At 35.7% G+C, this 22,263-nt stretch overlaps 1 protein-coding gene across 1 annotated transcript; it reads right to left on the bottom strand.

Annotated features, from left to right (window-relative positions):
• Window positions 1-486: 486 nt before the first annotated feature.
• On the bottom strand, window positions 487-20,638 carry LOC149165486 (putative UPF0481 protein At3g02645). The gene is made up of 3 exons (XM_089429825.1): window positions 20,411-20,638; window positions 19,714-20,315; window positions 487-1,543 (listed from the first exon to the last, which is right to left on the bottom strand). The coding sequence occupies exons 1-3, from the start codon at window positions 20,636-20,638 to the stop codon at window positions 487-489; spliced, it is 1,887 nt and encodes a 628-aa protein (XP_089285951.1).
• Window positions 20,639-22,263: the final 1,625 nt, after the last annotated feature.

Raw genomic sequence — 22,263 nt, 5'->3', positions numbered from 1 at the left:
ATTAGTCAACCACTTAAATTATATAAGTATAATTAGTCAACCACTTAAATTAAATTATATAAGTATACTAGTTAGTCAACCACTTATATAATTATACAGATTTTACTAAATTTAAATGAATAAAAACAACAATTCCTCAAAACACAGTAAGATAAAATAATTAAAAAGATAATTCCTTTATTTTTTTTCAATTAATTTTAACAATAACACATATTCACTTATCCTCCTCCGTAGTAGTCATTAACTTAATATTAAAAAAACATAGGGTTAAACAAATCCACTTAATTATTAAAATATACAATTTAATTTTAATAAATCAGCGTTAACCAACCATTCAATAAATAACAATTTCTTATTACACTGCAAAATGTAACAATGAAGAAAATGAAGTTCAATTCCAACACAGAAAACCAAGGCTCAAAACACTGGAAGAAACAGTCCTGGAACAGTGCATTTGGACGACGGATAAGATTGTGGCGCTACCTCTTAGTTATCCACGAAATAGGACTGGTCGAACCATTTTTTGCAATCATACACAGAGCAGAATGACTGCAAGCAAGTCACTGCCAAAAGAATGAGCGCAGCTAGCAAAGAAAGGAATTTCCACGACCCAAATATGCGGTTGTTCACAAACTCTACCACTGTAACGTACCAGTTTCTATTGTAATATCGATTCACATCTTTGATAACTTTGTCCAGATACCCAACTTTTGTGAGACGAACGCACTTACCCATACCGTTCCACAGGTTCGCAACCTCTGTCTCCCCTTGCAGGTGGTTGCAAATAATTCCGCACTTTATCAACAGTCTCACATCTTCTTCGCTGTCGATGATCCCGTTCATGAAATCTGTGTATCGCGTGAAAACCAGTGCACCGGGCGCCGCCGAAGCCTCAAATGCCACCAGATTTCTGATAATTACCTCTGTATTACTGTCCAACTTTACCTTGGGGAGGTAAAGCGTGGCCGTCTTCTGATTGAAATTGATTGTCGTCAGGTCGCCAGAGGTTGGGGAAAATTTGATTCCAGCGGAATATAAATTGGCAACAGATGGAATATTCAGTTCGTCTCGCGTGGGCGGTATAATCTTAACAGATGATTCTTGCCCTTCCTCATCCCCTTTCCCCTCCACGTCTCCCTCTACTTTTTCAACTTTCACAAGAACAGCCAAGGGTTTCTTAAGAGCTTTCAGAACTGGTAGATTCCCCACAGTGGAAAGCAGACGCAAGGGCAATTTCTTGGCAAGTTGCACAGGCCTCGTGTTCAGCGCTCGCCGGGGCAACCTTGTGAGAAATCGAATGGGTCCAAACTTAACAGAGGACAAAGTCTTCCACAAGGAACTGAAGCCCTTTGTAATGGTAGACATGTCTGCTGTAGCAGGCGCATCATTTCCTTTTGCCGTGGGATTTTGAGTGTGGAAAACTGGGACAATGGCGTAGTACAGCACCTCCAGCAAGTGCCCTCCTTCGTTTATGTAGAGATTTGAATTCTCTGGTAACTCGAAGCTGAGAGGCGATAACTCTTGACATACCAGCTTTAGCAGGCTGTCGACATGAAAATTTTCAAGAATGGAGATTTAAAATATTTCAGGAGATTTATTTTAAAGTGCGAAAATTTTGGCCGAAAATTAAAATTATGGAAATTTATTTTAAAGGCTAAAAATTTTAGAGAATTTTTTTAATTTTCAATGCGACTAATAAAATCTCCCTTTTTAAAAATATGAAAATTAACTCATCTACAAAATTTAAGATAGGGCGAAGCAACATCAAAGACAGGTTAGTCTGGTCCATAGTTAGCGCGTGCAGGAATTCATGCCGGCCTACCAATAATACCCTCTGTGGGGCTAATGATATACCATTTTATCCTAATCGTCTTTGCGTGGTCCAGTCGATTTCTCGCCTTTCCTTTCGTCGTTTATTCAAAATATCAATATCTTCCCCGCAGCCGGATTTGTTCAGTCGATTGCTCGAGTTGTCTGTAATTTAATTAGGGTATCCATGTCATATTCACATCGAGTTGATTTCTCTGTGGTTGAGTTGATGTTACCAGGTTGTAGAAGGTTTGAAATTGTTTCCATTCTACAATTGTCTCCCCACCGTCTAGGCTCTAGGCACTCCCTCTCTCATTCCGCACTGTCTCCTCCCTTTTCTCCTCGCTTGTCCGAAGCACGGACTGGCAATGGCAAACGCCTAATAAAGGCTTACCATTTATGTCTTGGAAAGGATATTGGAAGACATCCCTCATCTCTTGGCAATTTTTTGGGAGCATTCTTCGACTAAAACTTTAGTAGACTAGATGGGTTATTTATGGGTCATTTTAGAATTTTTTTTTTTTTTTTTAATACATTTTTACTAGTTATTTTTGGGTTAGGAACCCATGGATTTTTTTTCATATTTGCTTTTCTAGCACATTGTATTAAAATTTTTGTTCAAGATTGGAATTGGGAACCTTTGGGCCTTTCTTTAAAGTGGTGGACAATTGATCTTGACTTTTCTAGAGAACGTGTTTCAAGGAAAAAACCCCGCGTGATTCTCCCATGTCTCCCTCTTATTTCTTGGTCAGAGAATGTCTCCTTTAAATCGGTAGGTTCTTGAAGTTGGAAGACAACTGAGATAAAAAGACAAATAAGAGAAGGCTTTGGATGCATGTACATGTGGATATAAGTGGCGACCTCCTAGGGGAAATTCAACTACCTTTTCACTGCTACATGTGCCACTCAATTGGACACCTTAGGGATCAATGCACCAAATTTTGGCCTCCATCAATGGTTGATAAAAAAATTGGAGAAAAAAGGACATTTCGATTTCACCTGGGGATAGGGACAAGACGATACAACAATGAATCAAATTAGAAATGGCTTCACTCTAGAGCCACTGAAAGAGCCCTCACAACAGAAGGAGCCCTTGCCGTCAGATTTACCCCTAGTAAGTTTGTAACTCCCTCTACTAATCATACTTTTGTTATTAGGTCAGATTCTTCTAGTTTTGGCCTTGAGTTTCCTCCTATGGCCACCACCCCTGCATCCCCTCCCCAATTCCGCCTCCCCAGTCCCCTCCCCCACCCCTCCCAACAAATTGTTTCCCCAACCTCCCTTGCCCCCGCAAGCCTCGACCCCCCTAGATCGCCCCTCCTAATCCCCCTCCTTTACTTCCCCCACCCCCCTCTTTTGACCCTCCCCTAACCAAGCTTTGAAGCCTAGAGCCCCTTTCACCTCCTCTTTAACACAATCCTATTCCTCATCTCGTCCTCCTGTAAAGCCCACAAAGCTCCCTCTTACCTGCCCTCATGTCAAAAAAACTGAAGCCTCCTCGTCACAAGGCAGGCTAGCCCTTGACCACATTCTCACAAACCATGTGGGCCACAAATCACATCTCCTCATAGCACAACTAAAATTTGCCTTGAACATCAATCATGGCAAGTAATCCACCATCACTATGGCCCTTAAAGCAAGGAAATCCCCCTCCCCCACTTCTTCATGATCATCCTCTCATTAAACTCTCATGTGTTAGCGAGCACCCATAAAATTCTATCCATCAAACGCCTCGTACAAATTCACAATCTTCATGTTATTCTTACCCAAAAAATCACAACGAAAGGCTCCAAACTAAGGGTGCATTAGAACCCTGGCTTAAAGGTTGGTAATTTGCCACTCTTGATGTTGTTGGCCACTCTGTTGGGTTACTTACAAGCTGGAGCCCCTAACTCCATGCCCTAGGTACAAATTCAAACAATTCTTCCATTGTAAACATATATGACCCATACTTCATTCACAAAGCTTTCTGGGAAGATCACTTTGGATATGGAGCTCTCACAACCCCTTTTTCGATCATAGGAGGAGACCTAAATCTTACTCACTCACAAAGAGAAATCTAGGCAACCTCTCAAAGGGTTGACCCAGTCATTGATTTCTTCCCTTCTTTCTTTCACAAACATCACCTAATGGATATGGAGCCCCTCAAAATAGCTCCAACTTGAAGAAAATTTTGTATCGACGAAGATGAGCTTTTCAAAAGACCCTCTCAATTTCTTATCTCCACGAATATCATTAATACTCAGACCATCTCCTAGTTTTGGATGTTAACAAGAGGGGTCTTTAACCATCTCCCCATCCTTCTTCGACTGGTTCAAGACTTTGAGAAACATCTAATTCCATTTCGCTACAACTATTCTTGGTTCACTATAGAAGGCTTCAAATTTTAGTAAAGGATACCTAGAAACATCTTCAACCTTCATCATTAGACACTTATATGGCACAATTTATTACTAACATAGAAAACCTAAAATATTCCTCTAAAACTCGGTCCTTACATTACAAGGAAAAATAAAGGGTGAGACTCAAGACTATTGAACATGAGATTAACTCTTTATATGACTCCTCGTGTGGACCTTTATAAGTATAAAATTTTTCTACCCTAAGGTCTTTAGAATTTGAAATACTAGACCTTTTAAAGAAAGAAGATATTGAATGGAAGCTCAAAAAGTAGAGATGCATGGAGTAAAGAAGTAGATAACAACACAAAAAATTTCTATTACTTTGCATCATTTAGAAGAAACAAAAATCCATTTGGGAAATAAAGAAACAATATGGCACTTTTGCACATACTTTTCACGATAAAATATTGGAAGGAGCCCAACATTTTGAAACCCTTTTTATGGAGCCTATAGGATATCCATTTGGAAAATCCTTGAGGTTGTTTGAAAATTCAACCTTATTATAGTAGAGGATATGAACCAAGCATTGGAAGAGGAAGCCTCTAAAAATGAGACAAAATTAGTGGTATCCTCCATGAAAAGAGGGAAGAGCCTTGGCTCAGATGGTCTTCTCGTTGAATTCTACTTGTACCTTTTTTTTTTTTAATTATCTCAGTAAGGATGATTTACATAAAGTAGTGTAGAAGATTTAAATTCCATATTTTTAGTTCTCATCCCCAAAAAGTAATCTGAGACAACTTTTGAAGATTTTAGACCTATTTCCTATTGCAATGTCATCTACAAAATCAGCTCTAAAGTCCCTTCCCAATGCATTAATCCCATCTTCAACAAAATCATTTTTTACAAGAAATTTGGTTTCTTAAACAACAAACAAATCCACAATGTGATCTCAATTTCTTGGGTGTCCCTACATTCCATCAAAATGAAGAAGCTTTTTTCCCTTGCAGTCAAGTTGGATCTATCTAAAGCTTTCGATAAGGCTAATTGGAATTTCATCAGATTGGTTCTCCATTATTTGGGCATGGGGCTCCAAACTATTAATTGGATGATGGGGTGTCTACATTCCACTTCTTTTGTTTTTCTAATAAATGGTTCACCCTCTCCTTTCTTCAAAGCCTATTAGGGTATACAACAACGATGCACCCTCTTCCCTCTTCTTTTCCTTCTAGTGGTAGAGGCACTATGCAACATGATTAAGGTGGCCATATCCATGAATTGTATCAAAGGCATTGAAGTGGAATATAACCAAAAAAACACTTACCTCTTATTAGCTAATGGTATCCTAATCTTCTTTGAATGCACTTCCAAGTCCCTCCTTGCTCTTGAAAGCTCCCTTTCCATTTTCTTCCAAGCTTTTAGTATGTATATCAACCCCAACAAATCTCACCATATCCCCTACCTCTTATCCAACCAAGTAACCCTTACAAAAATTCAACTTTTCCCTTTCCTTATCTCTTCCTTGGATAAAGGTTTTAAGTAACTTGGATTCTTCCTCAAGTTGCTTAGGTACCACTTTGTTGATTGGCTTTGTTTATTTCATAAAATTGACACTCTTATTAATTTATGAGAAAACAAAATTCTCTCCGAAGGAGGCAAAGTCATTCTCATGAACGTTGTTATCGAAATAATCTCAATCTATTAGTGCTTTATTTAATATGACCCAAAGGGAATCCTTACCAAAATGAGGAAAGCATGCTTCTATTTTTTTTAGTCAGAGAATAAACACATAGGTGGAATCCCCTTGGTATAATGGAACAAAATAACCATGCCAAAATATCAGGGGGGCTGGGGCTTCAACAACATTTGCAATTTCAACAAAGCCTTCATAGCTAAAAGGCCTCTGGAGATTAGCACACAACTCCTCCCTCTAGGGAAACAAGCATAAAGCCAAATATCCACCAAATTTCTCTTTCTCTAACTAGTTTCTTCTCCCAATGAAATCCTCTAAAGGATCTAATGCTTGGAAAGTTGTAGTGCTTTCCTTCCCTCTCATAGGCTCTTGGATAATTTGGCGAGTCGAAAGTGCCCAATAGATTAAATTGGGTCTTGGCCCTTGGCTTGGCTTGGGTGAAGACTTCATTCGTTCAAACAACCTATTTTAACACCTCCACCTCCTAGGTGTCTACACACTCACGAATGACAAGGCTTAGTCTCCACAAGAATGGGGAAATGTAGGATGGAAAAGTGTTATTGATTTGAGTCTTTTAGGACAAGAAGTTGCAGGATGGAAAAGATACATAAGACTTCTAACCTTGAACTTCATTTGACTAAGGGAGGACATAAATAATGACCTGTATAGTCAAATAACCCAAATAATGGTGATTTCACAATAAAATTGGGATATGAAGCACACACAAAACAACAATACACAAAAACTAAAAAATGGTGGTGTGACCCTGTATTGAAGATACATGCTCTGCTCAAATGCAAATTAACTCTTTGGCTAGAACTATCCAACAAACTCCTCACATGGGACAACCTCAAAAAAAGGGATGTAAATGACCTAGATTTTCCCTTTGTTTAAGTTATCAAACAAGAATTTATCACACCTCTTTATCTCTTGCTCCTACATAATATAGATCACTACATCTATCTTCACAAAACTATACATCAAAGACTCATGGTTAGGAATAGGATTGGAGGAGAGTCTAAAAACTTGACTCAATAGTAAAGACACATAACGCTTCAAAGGACTTCCATTCATCCTCATAAATAATCTATGGTGGGCCAAAAATAGTAGTTTTTTAGTTCACAAGATATCCCTGCAGAGGTCACTACAAAACTAGTTAAAAATTCTATCAATTCTAGAATGTTGAACCAAAATCCCATAAGTGTCGAGTTCCTATAATGACACCACTAACTATGGTTTGTCCACGGGGTTGATTCGATGGCACAACTCGAGGGAATCCACCCAGGTGTGGAGTAGGCATGGTATTGTTTATCAGTTAATGCTCACGTGTACAAGTTAGATATGCTCCCTGTCAAGGCACAAACAATTGAGCTAAAATCATATCCCTCTGCACCCTCTTGGAAGTAGCAACACTAAAAAGAGTGATGTCACTACAAATCATGGGACACTATAAACTAGTTATTGAATAGGAAAATAATAGGATTTTCATCAATAATATCTACTTACAACCAATCCTATAAGACATCAAAGATTGTCTAAGTTCTTTTTTTGACTGACCATCATTCAATCGTATTCTTTGAGAGCTGATAGACTCTCAAAAGAAGCACTTGAGATGCCTATAGGAACATTTATGGTCAGTAATTTTATGGATGGAGTAGAACGTGACCAAATGGTCATCCACATTTAGAAAATTTCATTACAACATACAACACATTTTTTATACATATGTTCTCTCCAATAATTTTTTCTTTGGATGTGATCATTTTTTTTTGTCCTTTTGCCACACAAACAACACTATAGGAATATCCAACCAATATATTAACAACATAAATGCACCTTTCATCCAAATATTGTTGACACACATAGATAATAAAATTGGTAAATAAAGTATTTTGAATATATAAGAAATAAATATTTTATTTATTTATTTTTGATTTAAATTAACAAGAGACTAACATTAAAAAACGAAACAATCTCTCAAATCTAAAATATGTATACTTACTCTTATGAATAATTTTTAAAATCCTCTTCTCAATTGTCTTCTTGTATTTTCTTTTATTATTTATTTATAAATATATCATTTCCTATCAATCTTCTCCCTATTTTGATCTTATCTCTGTTTTTTTTAATTATCTCTTTTTAATAACTAAATTGAATTTTTGGTTTCACAGTTTTCAAATGCATATATAAGAAATTTTAATTTATTAAAAATATTTTAAAATTATTAATTTAGCTTAGTATAAGTTAATTGTAATACGTTTTATAAGTTATATCTCTTTCCCCTAAAGTTTTAAATGCATTTTATTTAGCTTAGTATAAGCTATGAATAAGGATAAATTATTCATAAATTATAATTTATAATTAACCTTATATATAGTGGTATGATGTTTTACATTTTAAATGCACGTATTATACAATGATAAGCTATCCTAATAACATGTAGATCATTTTTCTTCTCAAATATGTGTTAGACTTATTTGATGACTAAAGGGTATTAGGATTTTAATTCATAATAATAGGGATGTAATTAAGGTTTTCAAATAGAGATTAATTAATTTGGAAATGTTAAACATTTTTGTCCAAATATACATAATGCAAATATATTTAAAATATTATATTTTAAAAGTATATTTTTAATAATTAATTTATTATTAAATTATATATATGTAATTAAATTTATCATAATTAAATTTGATAAATTTAATAATTAAAAGTAAATATATTTTTATAAAAAATATTTATTTAAATAAAAATATATAAACTTAAAAGGAAAATTCTTAAGAAGATAAACTTAAAAGTTATCTCAATTAACCTAATGGAGCATTGTAACTTAACAAATAACATTTAGAGGTTTTAGGCTAGAGACATGTTCCAACGTTGTAAAACATAATAGTTGTCGCTAACTTGTCTGCGATACATTCTGAGTTTGATACCTCATTCTGCATACATAAGTATATCGTAGCTCATCCACATACCTTTGAGTATATAGGGCGATGTTACAGTACGTAAATTATAAGGGAATTCTCTCACTATGCGGTTTCACATTAGACAATGCTAATATGGATTGGGCCTCCACGTACTTTAGGGTATATATTGGTGGAAAACACTAGGTTTCTATCCATCCTTAGGTAAGCGAGTTAGCCTCCTTGTACACTGTGATACACCGAACACATCATTCAGGGAGATTTCCTGCCTGTACTTCTTGGTTCGTCAGGAGGTATTCTGCAATTCACAGTTGCGTGGTAATCCTTTTGCTTATATTATCCCTCTTTTGTTTTTGTTATGTTATTTTGATTAAAATAAAATTAATTGACCGCGGATAACATCCTCCACATCACTCCTTAGCTGATCTTAGGTTGAGAAATATGGCAACAACACTAGAGTCCACCGATCAAGGAATTTCTTTTGATGGGAATCCTAGTCCTTTTCCTCCTTTTGGAAATATTTGTGTTCCTTATATGGCTACATTGTCCCTTCCGGGACTTACCATCGGCTTGCTAGTATGGTTGTTCTCAACCTCCTTGGCCCGATAGCTGAATATTCCTACAACTGGACAAACTCATCCTCTAGTTGATCCTAAAGTTGACCCTTTTCCTTCTTCGTCGGTTGTTTCTTCCTTCCCTTCTTCCTCTTCGCCTGGTGAAAGTATTAATACTAGTAACCAGGTGGATAAGAAGAAGAAGAAAGGGAAGAAGAAGAAGAAGAAGAAAATTCAATAGGGGGGAAACTAGGAAACCATTGCTTCAAATGTAATTTCTGATGAGAAACCGTCTGATAAGCCCCACAAAATTTAATATCTTTGCAAACTTTGTATGGGAGACCATCTTCTTCAAAAATTTTCTGGTATTCCTTAGATCTTAGAAAAATGGTCTTCTCGTTCACACCATCCTGTGTCATCAACTTCTGGAGATCATGCTGTTGACACACCATCAACTAGTGGTAGTAAAGTTCATGGAAAGAGGGGTAAAGTTAAGTTTCCCTTTAGGTTATGTGAAGGGAATCACCCCATTCACCTTTGTCCCTATCTGGATGAAGCCAAAAAAGTGTTGGATAACCATCATGATTCTCCGCAGCGACTTCCATCTGGTTACAAGAGACTCTACCTTAATCCTTCACTAGTTGATAAAGTGACTGACCCAAATCAACCGTTGGTCAAACCCACTCTCTCTGAATGTGAATTACATGAGTCTATACCTGACCAATCACAGTTCGAGGAAACAGTTGACCCGTTTTCACCTTCAGTTAATCATACCTTTCTCGAAGAGAGTGAATATGATACCACTCAGATTATTTTCATTTCTTTAGATTTAAACGAGCTTGGAGGCAACCCTCCTGTTCCATCAAGATAGGAGGGAAATCCTCCCTCTCTCGTAACTCAAGGGGTTAATATACCCGTTTCTACAGTACCCCCTCCAAGTAGTCTGGTCACTTCCTTTTATTGGAATCGACTGGTAGGATGTCATCTTCCCTCTTATGTGCCTTTCCAAATCATAGTACAAGTCTGTAATATGATTGTACCTGGCACTATTATAGATGAAGGTGCATCTGTGAGTATCCTTTCCCCCACTACTTGGAAAGCACTCAGTTCACCGCCACTTGTGCCTGTTACCCAGAATTTGTTGGCTTTTAATAGAGGAACCAATCAACCATTAGGGATCCTTCCTTGGTTTCCTATTGCTTTGGGAGGAAAAATTGTTTATCTCAATGTGATGACAGTCCCAGGCCCTTTAGATTACAATTTACTTCTTGGGCACAACTATGTTTATGACATGGAAGCTATTGTTTCAACACTCTTTCGAGTGATGTGTTTCCCGCATGAAGGCAGAATTGTCACTGTTGACCAACTTTCATTTCCCGGTCCAAATATGGATTCCAGTCAACCATCTTCCCTAAATGGTCCTTTTGTCCCAATGGTATCTTCCCCGCCACAGGTCAATTATGTGGCAACCCATTCCATGCCTACATCAACTGACTATCAATTCCATGATGTTGTGCATTATGTATTGGGGGCAATTAAACTAGATCTCGGATTCCTTGCTACGAATCCCTTCTAGAGCATAATTCTCCCATCTGATGAGAACCTCTTGGAAGTCACGACCTCTTATGGGTCATGAACAAAGGATACGAGCATAGTTCCTTGTCTTGTGTCAAGCTCGTTAAAAAATGAAACAAGGAATCAGAGCATAGTTCCTTGTCTTGTGTCAAGCTCGTTAAAAAATGAAACAAGGAATCTGAGAAGAGTTCCTTTTCTTGTGTCAAGCTCATTAAAAAATGAAACAAGCTCCCCTGGAGCAAAGTTCAAATTCGAGTCTTTGATTAGATCTCGTAAACTCCCGGTCGAGTCTTTCACTTGATCTCGTATATGAACCTTCATTCCATCCACCTCATAGCCACGAGTAGTCTACTTAGGTGAATTCAATGAAGCTTGGGGGGCATGCACCTAGAATCGTGTCATCGTGCTGGGGGCATGTAAACTAATTCCAAGCATGGTTTTTCATTTTAAGCTTCTGTAAAAATGAAACTGAATCCAAGCATAGTTTTTCATTTCAAGCTTGTGTAAACATGAAACTTAATTCAAGCATAGTTCCCTATGGTTCAAGCTTGTGTAAAAATGAACCCATCTCCATTTTAACCCTCATGATTTCTATTGTATCATCCTCTTCCGTTAGATGAGCCCTGGTTTTTCTCCTTCCATCTTCACTATCTGCTTGGCCGATCATACGCTTTCACTTGGTTGTTTTACCCTTTTGAGGAACAGTTGCAATGAGTGGTCTTATTAGCCAGTCGATTCACATAAATCAACATGTTTTGAGAAGTTCCAACATCACCGGAACCAGTCGCTATCCTAGACACCACTCGTTCCTCAAAGTGGAGTCATCTTTAAGCTCTTTTTAGACTCTCAAAATATGAAAAGATTACCAAGCGCTTGGCCTTTTCAGCTCGTTGACGGATTGGAAACGACATCTACTCAGTATATTTTTAACCCTTTTCCGAACTGAGATAGATTATTTGCGAAAAAGGAATATGTTGATTGAAAATGGTCAATAGGTTCTCTCTCGTATTATTTTATGCTTTTTCGGACCTGAGAGACAAATCTACGAAAATTAACTTGTGGAGTTTTCTTTTTGTCCCCTTTCAAACACTCTAAACGTGAAAAGGATCGAGTTCTCATTGTTGTTAAACTCATTAAAACATCAAATAGCGAAAAACTTGTCCATCGTGACAGGACCGAGTTTCACTTTTGCTAGACTCGTTAAAACATAACATAGCGATGGATTCACCTGAAGGGTGGAATTATATAACAAGCATATGTTATCCTCCTCAAGCTTGATAAAAATAAAGAGGTACTAGTCAGCAATGACTGGGGAAAATGGGAAAAGGGGTAAACCACTTTATGGCAGCAGGTCGCTCTTGAACATGACACTTTCACTTCATCATTGTGACAATATGGGTCTGGTTATCTGCTTGATGGTCATCATACCTTGGTTTATCATACCATCCATTACTTTGGTTTTGGGTCAATGTTTCCAATTGATTTAGTGTCACCGACATGTTCAAGAGAAGTCATCCAGTTAAATTCATCCTTCGCAATACTAATAACCCTTCATTTTCATGACCGCCATTCCTGAACCTTGTGTCGTCAATCACATTCCATCTCCAAAAATCATTACAGTCGTTTCGTGTCGTTGATGTGGCATACATCGGGCCCTCCTACGATGGATCGTCGCTTCTTGTTGACATCAACACATTATCCAAGAAGTTGATTTAGAAACACCCTTTCAGTACCTTAGGGCTTGCATACATCAATGGCAAGTTTCTTGCTTCCGATGATAGGTTGACATCACTTGCCTTCAGCAGAAATACTTTGTATGGTATTCGACATCAAAACATATACTCCCACCATGCATAATGTACTGCAGTACTTTGAGGATCATTATCATTATTGGTGATTTCTCTCGTGTCTGTTAATAGCTTACGTCATTGGATGGTAATCAGACGGTGTCTTCCCATGTTCAACTTCAGATCACATATTCACACGGTTAGACTCGTACTTAAGTGAACGATTAAATGAGATAGAAGACCACGGATCTAGTTTCACCCATCCGGGCTATGATTTCAGGAAAATACCAAATCATTCGTACAATGGCTTCACATTGATGGTCATCTGATCATGGGTCTATATCTATAGACGACTATCTATGTACTTGTAATTAAAGTTTATATGTTGAGCATGGGTATGACTTTCCTTAGCAATTCATGAGAAAAAATCAAAATATCATGATATAATGTATTACAATCGATGCAGGTCACCATCCACTTCGGAACCTCCTCGTCACATCATAAAGCATATCACTCGACATTATTATTTTCGAGTTCATGCTTTAGGGGGCAGTTGTTACAGATCCATTTGGGCACATCACTCCCATCATTCATATCAGTACTATTAGGGCTCATCAAACCCCAATTCAGTTGCTACATGCCCTAGACAAGTCATCACTTTGAATGCCTCCATCCCTAAGTGTTTCTTGTCCTGAAACCCTCTAGAAATGCCTCCTTTAGAGACCAACGCAACCTTGGTCAGGGGTAAGTGCGCTTCAGTGTAGGTAGGCCCATGTTAGGGTGCTTTTCAAAGCACTTAGGCCCACTTTGACCTGCACTGGGTGAGATTGAGCGAAATCATCATAGGGTTTTGGGAATATTCTTATCTTCTGGAGCCATCTAGAAGATTCCCACACTTATCATCTCCTATGAGCTCGAAATTGGATAGGGAATGAGTTAAGTAACCTCCTATCCTCTCATCCCTTCCTCCATGGAAACTAACTCTAAGTTTGGAAGGCCATTCAATACCCTCATTTATGACCAAACCTCCTCAATTTTCCTATAAATTGAGCACTCATCTAAGTGGTCAAGGGCAGGACTTTGAGAATTTGTAATGAGATACTGTTGGTGTGAGGTTTGATATTATAAGCAAGTATTGTTATGCTACTGGAGTGTTGTACTTTTGATGTGATGTTGGTTGGAACCCAAGCTGGGAGAGTGACAATGGATTAGACTTCATGGTTGTAATTCTTCCTTCTACTTAATAAAGATGTTACACCGTTTCCCATATTATTTTCTTCATGTATGATGATTATATGTGTAAATGATTTTGATTCCTTTTGCTTATAGTAGATAGATCTCTTTCTTTGATTGGTTTTTGTCTTCTGTTTATGATTGCAGGTACTTGTCGAGCAGATTAAGTTCGAGAAAGAGCGACGGGAGCCAAACAAAGGAGACAAAGGGAAAGCGAAAGATAACAAGTAGGTCCCTTGTCTTATTTATGTTCTATAGAAAAAGGTTAAGTGCTTTAAATCTGTTGTTCTAGGTGTAGCTACCCACATAGGGAAATTGTGTTTATCCGTAGATGCAAAATTCCACATAACAACAGGGGACACAATTCAAAGAGGCTCTCACAGAGGAAGACCTAAAGCTTGATTTCAAGTACAACTATCAAGTCGTAGTTGAACGAAGGACAAGCTTGGCATCTTCACAATCTTCCAGCATCGAACATAACACTTAGGAAAATAAAAGCAATGAATAGAATTTATTAATCATTACTTGTATAATCTATTGGTTATTATTTTTGGCCATAAGGTACTGTGTTTAATTGTAAAAAGCAAGAAAGCAATGTAGATGCAACACATGATCCTACTGATGGTGGAGTGCCTGATCTTGATATTGATGTTTAGATCAGTACTTGATGTATTTCATGTGTTATAAAACAATATTGTAGTATGGAATACAATTAAAAATATTTAAATGCAAATGGTGTATTAATTATAACCTTTATTGTTTTTACACTAGAGCATGTACAATATGTGGCTAGAGAAGAGGATGAACATATGGCCACATCCAAAAGTATTCCACCTCCCTCCACTACTAAAGTAAGTAAAAACCACTATACTACTCTTTTTATTAATAAAAAATTTGTAATAATAATAACTATAAATATGAATTTAACATTTATTTCTTATTGCAGTTGATGCCCACCCCCACCTATAGTAGCATAGTCGCAGGACTAGGTTAGGAGCAAGACATATTACACTATAGACCTCAACAACTGAAGGGGCCCAAGATCAAGACATCCTGGCTAATTACATGTTAAGAAAGAAAATTAAATATGATAAAAAATGACTGAACTTGTTTATTTAGAGCCCTTTTTAAGTATCACATTTTTAATTGAGAGGTTGAATGCCTCACGACATGTGCACATGTAACTTTAGAATATCTTAATAAAAAGTTGTGATTTTTCCATTGCAAAATTTAGAATGATTTTGTTTCATATTGTGTAAACATATTTTATGTGATACAAGGAGGGTGTAGAATACCATATATTTGATAAATTCATGGTATAAGTCAATTAAATTCGTTACGGACACCAAGTGCCTATAATCAGATTCTCGTGTTAAACTAATCCTTTACACAATCCATGTCCATGATTAGTCAACCATCTACTGATTTTTATACCTATCCCACTCCACCATACACTACCACACTCCAACTTTAGGTGCTAGCTACTCCTGCTTCAATGCTTCATCACGATAATTTGTGATTATGATGACATTTTAAGTAAATATGAGTGTAATTTCCATTGTGGGACATATGAATTATCATCCCCAAATTTCCTGTCAATGATTATAACCTTAAATGGGCTAGCACTGGTCTATCTCATCATCTCAAAATGACCCGACAGATGAAAATTTACAATTTATATCATCATCACTTCACACTATCTCATGAATGATCCTTTCTACAAATTATATGCATGAGTTTATGGAATGCCATACCCTCTACCTATCATATGATTAATTGTGATAGTGAGTGAATAAAGGACAATTGACAGATCTTTGTTGACAATATCCCCTACTTATAAATTGTAATTTTTTCACCTGTTCTCACAATCAATCATAAACTAGGTAGAGGGGATGGTCTGCCAGAAGTTCATGCATATAATCTGTGGAAGGTGTCATCTATGAGACAGTGTGAAGTGATGATGACATCAATGGTAAATTTTCATCTATCGAGTCATTTTGAGATGGTAATGACAAACCAATGTTATCCTATTCGAAGTTATAATCATTGATGGGCAATGTGTGGAGGACAATTCATACATCCCAGCATGGACATTACACTCATGTGTACTTAAATTATCATCATAATCACAAACTGTCATGAATTGAAAACTAATATATGTTAGAATTTTGTTAGACTAATATATCTTAGAAAATGAAACCAATATATAGATTAGTTACAATAAATATAGTAGAAATTAATATATCAACCATTCGACTAATCTATATTAAAATTTGTCAGTAAAAATCTGGCCTTTCTAAAAACCAGTATGATTAGGAACAAAATAACTATTAAAAATCTATTTTAAGAACAAAATAATTATTCAAAATTAATTGAAATATTATATAAATAAAAAAAATAAAAAATAGATAATTAATAATAAAACTTTAACAAAAATCTTTAATTTCTATTAAAATGATTGATATATTGTATTAAATAATAATAAGTAACCATGAAATAATTTATTTTTTATTCTTATCAAATATCTATTCTAAAATAATTTAAAAAAAAAATTATTAAATATTTTTTATTTCATATTATTAATATATTTTTTAATTAAATAAAAATAATTATAAATTTATTTCAAAATTATTTGTGAAAAAAAATCATATTTTATTAAAATTTAGTGAAAATAACATAATTCTGAATAATTGATTTTTTTTTTATTAATCATAATTTTGAATAATTGAAATATTCTTTTCTTTTATTTATTTTCTTATTTTGATAGTTGAAATTTAATAAAAAAAACTTATTTTTTCTTATCTTGGAAATCAAATTAACTTAAATCTTAATTTTAATAATTTAATAATTTTTCCTTTATTATTTTATTTTAATTATTTTAACAATAATATATATACTCTTCATAAATATAAAATTAAGTTTACTTGTATTTCAAAGTGTACAAAATATCAATCACTCACTTAAATTATATAATTATTCTAATTAGTCAACCCCTTAACTTATACAACTATACTATTTTTATTGAATTTAAAGGGATAAAAACAACAATTCCCATACCACTATAAAATTAACGAAATAATTACTTTATTATTTTATTAGACATATCCTCTTGCCATCGATGTGGAGACGTTATTAATTAAAATTGGGTAAAGTTTGGGACAATTTTTATTCCCATCATTTTAGTCTCAAGTTATTTTTTTTCGAATTTAAATCAATAATCTAATAAGAACTAAATTCTACCTAGCCAACTTATAAGACTATATGTACTATTAATAAACTATCAAAAAATGTTTGGACTTAGTTGCAAATAAACTGAACCACCTTACTTACTCCAGATTAAGAAGGCATACTTTGATACTTAGCTTTGCAGAAACAAACATTGAATTAATGTTGAATTTCTATTAGTATAAGTTAAAATTAGGCCTACTAATTTAGTGAAATTGAAAATTTAATTGTAGGGTTGGTTAGGTGTAGTTCGATTCTTGGTTCGCATAAAATCGAGGGCTAAATCTTACTCCAAGACACTGAACCACCCTACTTACTCCAGATTAAGAAGGCATACTTTGATACTTAGCTTTGCAGAAACAAAGGTTGAATTAATGTTGAATTTCTATTAGTATAAGTTAAAATTAGGCCTACTAATTTAGTGAAATTGAAAACTTAATTGTAGGGTTGGTTAAGAAGGCATACTTCGATACTTAGCTTTGCGGACACAAATGTTGAATTTCTATAAGTTAAATTACGCCTACTAAGTTAGTGAAATCCAAAACTTAATTGTAGGGTTGGTTAAGTGTAGTTCGATTCTTGGTTCGCATAAAATCTAGGGCTAAATCTTACTCAAGACACTGAATTTCTTGCAAAAATCAAGACATGAGGGAGTTACCTATTGGTGAATGTGGCTGCAAGAAAATATGGAGCACAAAAAGTCAAAATGGTGGCAACCCTGAATTTCTTGCAAAAATCAAGACACATGCAAGTTCCCTGTTGTAAACATGGTTGTAAGCAAGAATATTTAAAAAAATGAGAGTGCTAAGTACAAAAAGTTAAAATGGTTGTAAATTGAAAGAAAGAAAGAAAATTAAATTATTTTAATTTTCACTAGGTTAAAGCTGGTTTATAGGACAATTTGTTTTTCTTCATATTATCCCAAGAGTTAGTTGCCTTGTCTTTGAAGGCTTTACATTTTAGACGTATTTATCACTTGCCCATTCATATGTAGTTTTTTATGCAAATATAGCAAGCGAGAGCTCTTATCACTGTTTTAAACTGATATATTACTTTTGGCTATCAAGCCGACCAATTTTTAAATTACTTCATTTTATAAATATTCATTCTATTTTGAAATTATATGTAACTAGTTTTTTGATGTCTATTTGACTCTTTGTTCTATAAGCTCGAACTGAGTCAATGTATGGTTATAGTTATTTGCTTATATTTCTAGATTGGAGGTTTATTCATATAGGGTAATTAAACCTCATAAAGCTCGAATTGAGTCAATGTATGGTTATAATTATTTGCTTATATTTTTAGGTTGGAGGTTTATTCATATAGGGTAATTAAACTCCTTACTGGAATAAGATCCTAGAGAAGATCTTATTTGCTCTTCATGTAAGTCTACTCAAATTATCGTTTTATTCATTTTATTTTCTTTTCGAAGCATGCAATTCAAAGGAGTTTGGAGTATAGATGTGTGACATAATTTGCTCTCTCACACGAAATGATTGAATTTTTTTGTAAATGAATAGAAAGAAAAAGAAATATATGAACAAATTGAGCTGCCCTACACATAAACAAGATAAAATAACAATATGCTACAAGAAAATATGATAAAAATAATAATTATATTTTTGTTGAGAAATATAATAGTTAGTTATTTTTTACGAAATTCTTTTGCAACATTTGATGCAATTGTTAATAATAATAATAATAAATATATTATTTATTCAATTTATATTTTAATTTTGAGTAGGGCCAGAAGAATAGAATTAGACAAACGGGCAATCATTAAATTACTCCCTGACAGAAATCTAAACCAGCTGGAAGCCACAATTCAATACTCCAAGCACTTTTACGATCACGAAGTAAATAAAGGCAGGAACAAATAAATATATGATATAACTCAATCTCCTAAAAGTTCATACAGTTCCTCAATTTGCAATCATTGGGAAGGGAAACATTTGGGAAATTTCGGTATACATCTTTGCCCATGGCGAGCAGAGCAAATGGTGAGGGAGTCTTCTATGAATCATTTTGGTTTTAACAACAATTCCTCAAAACACAGTATGATAAAATAATTAAAAAGATAATTCCTTTATTTCTTTTTCAATTAATTATAACAATAACACATATTCACTTATCCTCCTCCGTAGTCATTAACTTAATTTTAAAAAAACATAGGGTTAAAAAAATGCACTTAATTATTAAAATATACAATTTAATTTTAATAAATCAGCGTTAATCAACCATTCAATAAATAACAATTTCTTATTACACTGCAAAATGTAACAATGAAGAAAATGAAATCTAGTCTTTGGCTGCTCAATTCCAATACAGAAAACCAAGGCTCAAAACACTGGAAGAAACAGTCCTGGAACAATGCATTTGGACGACGGATAAGATTGTGGCGCTACCTCTTAGTTTTCGACTAAATAGGACTGGTCGAACCATTTTCTGCAATCATACACAGAGCAGAATGACTGCAAGCAAGTGACTGCCAAAAGAATGAGCGCAGCTAGCAAAGAAAGGAATTTCCACGACCCAAATATGCGGTTGTTCACAAACTCTACCACTGTAACGTACCAGTTTCTATTGTAATATCGATTCACATCTTTGATAACTTTGTCCAGATACCCAACTTTTGTGAGACGAACGCACTTACCCATACCGTTCCACAGGCTCGCAACCTCTGCCTCCCCTTGCAGGTGGTTGCAAATAATCCCGCACTTTATCAACAGTCTCACATCTTCTTCGCTGTCGATGATCCCGTTCATGAAATCTGTGTATCGCGTGAAAACCAGTGCACCGGGCGCCGCGGAAGCCTCAAATGCCACCAGATTTCTGATAATTAACTCTGTATTACTGTCCAACTTTACCTTGGGGAGGTGAAGCGTGGCCGTCTTCTGATTGAAATTGATTGTGGTCAGGTCGCCAGAGGTTGGGGAAAATTTGATTCCAGCGGAATATAAATTGGCCACAGATGGAATATTCAGTTCGTCTCGCGTGGGCGGTATAATCTTAACAGATGATTCTTGTCCTTCCTCATCCCCTTTCCCCTCCACGTCTCCCTCTACCTTTTCAACTTTCACAAGAACAGCCAAGCGTTTCTTAAGAGCTTTCAGAACTGGTAGATTCCCCACAGTGGAAAGCAGACGCAAGGGCAATTTCTTGGCAAATTGCACAGGCTTCGGATTTGCCAGTCCCGCTCCTTAATCTCCTTCACCACCACGGACTCAAAGCTGCCTAATTTTTTGATTCTTTTCTGAAATCTGCGGGCAACTGTTAGTTTGTGGCGCTCCATATCATAGAGCTCAGGTCTCCAATGGTGATAAGGGCCAATGGAGAGGCACTGAGGAACGTACGCTTCGGTTTTCACTGCCAGTAACTCTTTGGGCACATTAAACACAGATACGCGCAACTCTTTTTCCTCCTCTTCTTCTAGTATTCCGAGACCTTCTTTAACTTCTATAATCCAACCGTTCTCATCGATCCTGTCGTTGGAAGCCATTCTTGATGGTCAGGAACTAGAGGAAACACAATACTGGGAAATACCTGAGACAGTCGACAGACTGCAGAGCCTTATATGGAGTTCATAAAATCCAGAAAACCTGATGCAGTGGCCACTGGCCTGTAAACAGGTGATAACACGTTGATACCGTGAATAATGGTGTGTTGTGGTATTCCACACGATGTTCACATGGCCTACGTTGTGACTGCCCTGTTTCCCCTATCATTTTCTTCTTTTTTCAGCGGGAATCTCATAATAATAAAGTTGTTAAAATAAAAGTGAGGATAGTTATGATGAGTTATTATTTTTTAATATAAAAGAAAATTATGTTATTTGGAATTATTTTGCTAGTAATATCTAATGGATCAGGGTTATTTAGCTAGTAACATGCGAGGGGTAGACTTATTCAGCTAGTAGTACTTAAGGGGCCAGGCTTTTCCTCATTCTAGATAGCTCTTGATCATGGTCATCATCTTATATCTTTATATTTCAGAAAAACAAACTCTTAACCCAATATAAAGCAATTATTTGCCAAGCCATATTACATTATAATTTTATAATTTTATTTATAATATTTAAATTGTTTAATAAATATTTGGAAAAGTGAAGTTTTATTGAGCGGAGATGCTCATTCTATGGTTCAATATGAGGGGATGTGTAAGTTTGTCCATCTGTCCATCCATGTCCCTTTAAAAGAGACAAATAATGTCCATTAGAATTAAAAAAAATTGAATATATTGTAAAGTAATTAGAAGTAAAAAAAAAATGTGTACACATTGTATTTTGCACTCTAAAAAAATGAGCACTTGAAGAAATTTGATCCCTCTTAAGATAGATCCATGCTAGTTATAATGAAATAATCTCATAGTGTTTTATTTAAGTTGGTTGAAGATGTCCAATAGAACATGTGATTATGTAAAAGATTAAAAAAACCCAATTGTGTTTAGTTTTTATTTTTGTAAGCTAGTGCGGTATTCTATTGGCATTACTATAAAAACATTGGACAATTACATAACATGGACAGGTCATCGCCCGCCCTTAAGGGAAACCAGGCTAACCATCTGAAATGTTTGAAAGCCATCCAAAAACAAAACATAACCAGTCTTTCTATCCATGCGATATAAACAGCTAGGCTTACTACCAAGTTAGAGTCTTTGCCTTTCAGCATATATATAAACAAAACAGGAAAGAACCAACCATATTAAAAAGTCACTACACTGCTGCACTGCTGCGGACCAGGGTGCTGATACTGGGTCTACTGCGGCGGAACCTCTTGCCCCTTCGTCTGCAGCCCCTCCTTCTCCAGCTTAACCCCCAAACCGCCCGTCTGTAACAGCGTCACAATGTCATCCATTTTCTTTTCTTGCATCATAAGAATAATCTGAATATTTTTCAACTCCTTCTTCATGGTGGGAATGCCCTGAATCAACTCTGCCATCTCAAGAGCCACCTGTTCCATGGCTTTAGCTAGTAACCTCTTCATCCCCCAGTACACATGCAGCGACTGTTTGTAAAGTGACCGTCTGCCACGGGTATGTCCAGGATCAGGTAAGTATTGTTCCCAATCGTCCATCTCAGGCTCAGAATAACCCTGCAAAGCTTCATCTTCCATTTGTTCAATCATC

Source organism: Pinus tabuliformis, chromosome 5_1 (genome assembly GCF_031772625.1).
Source record: "Pinus tabuliformis cultivar Carrire ecotype Pingquan chromosome 5_1, CPIR1, whole genome shotgun sequence".
Classification (NCBI taxonomy): domain Eukaryota; kingdom Viridiplantae; phylum Streptophyta; class Pinopsida; order Pinales; family Pinaceae; genus Pinus; species Pinus tabuliformis.
The sequence above is the reverse complement of the archived record's forward strand: the minus strand, read 5'-3'. Positions and strand labels throughout refer to the sequence as shown.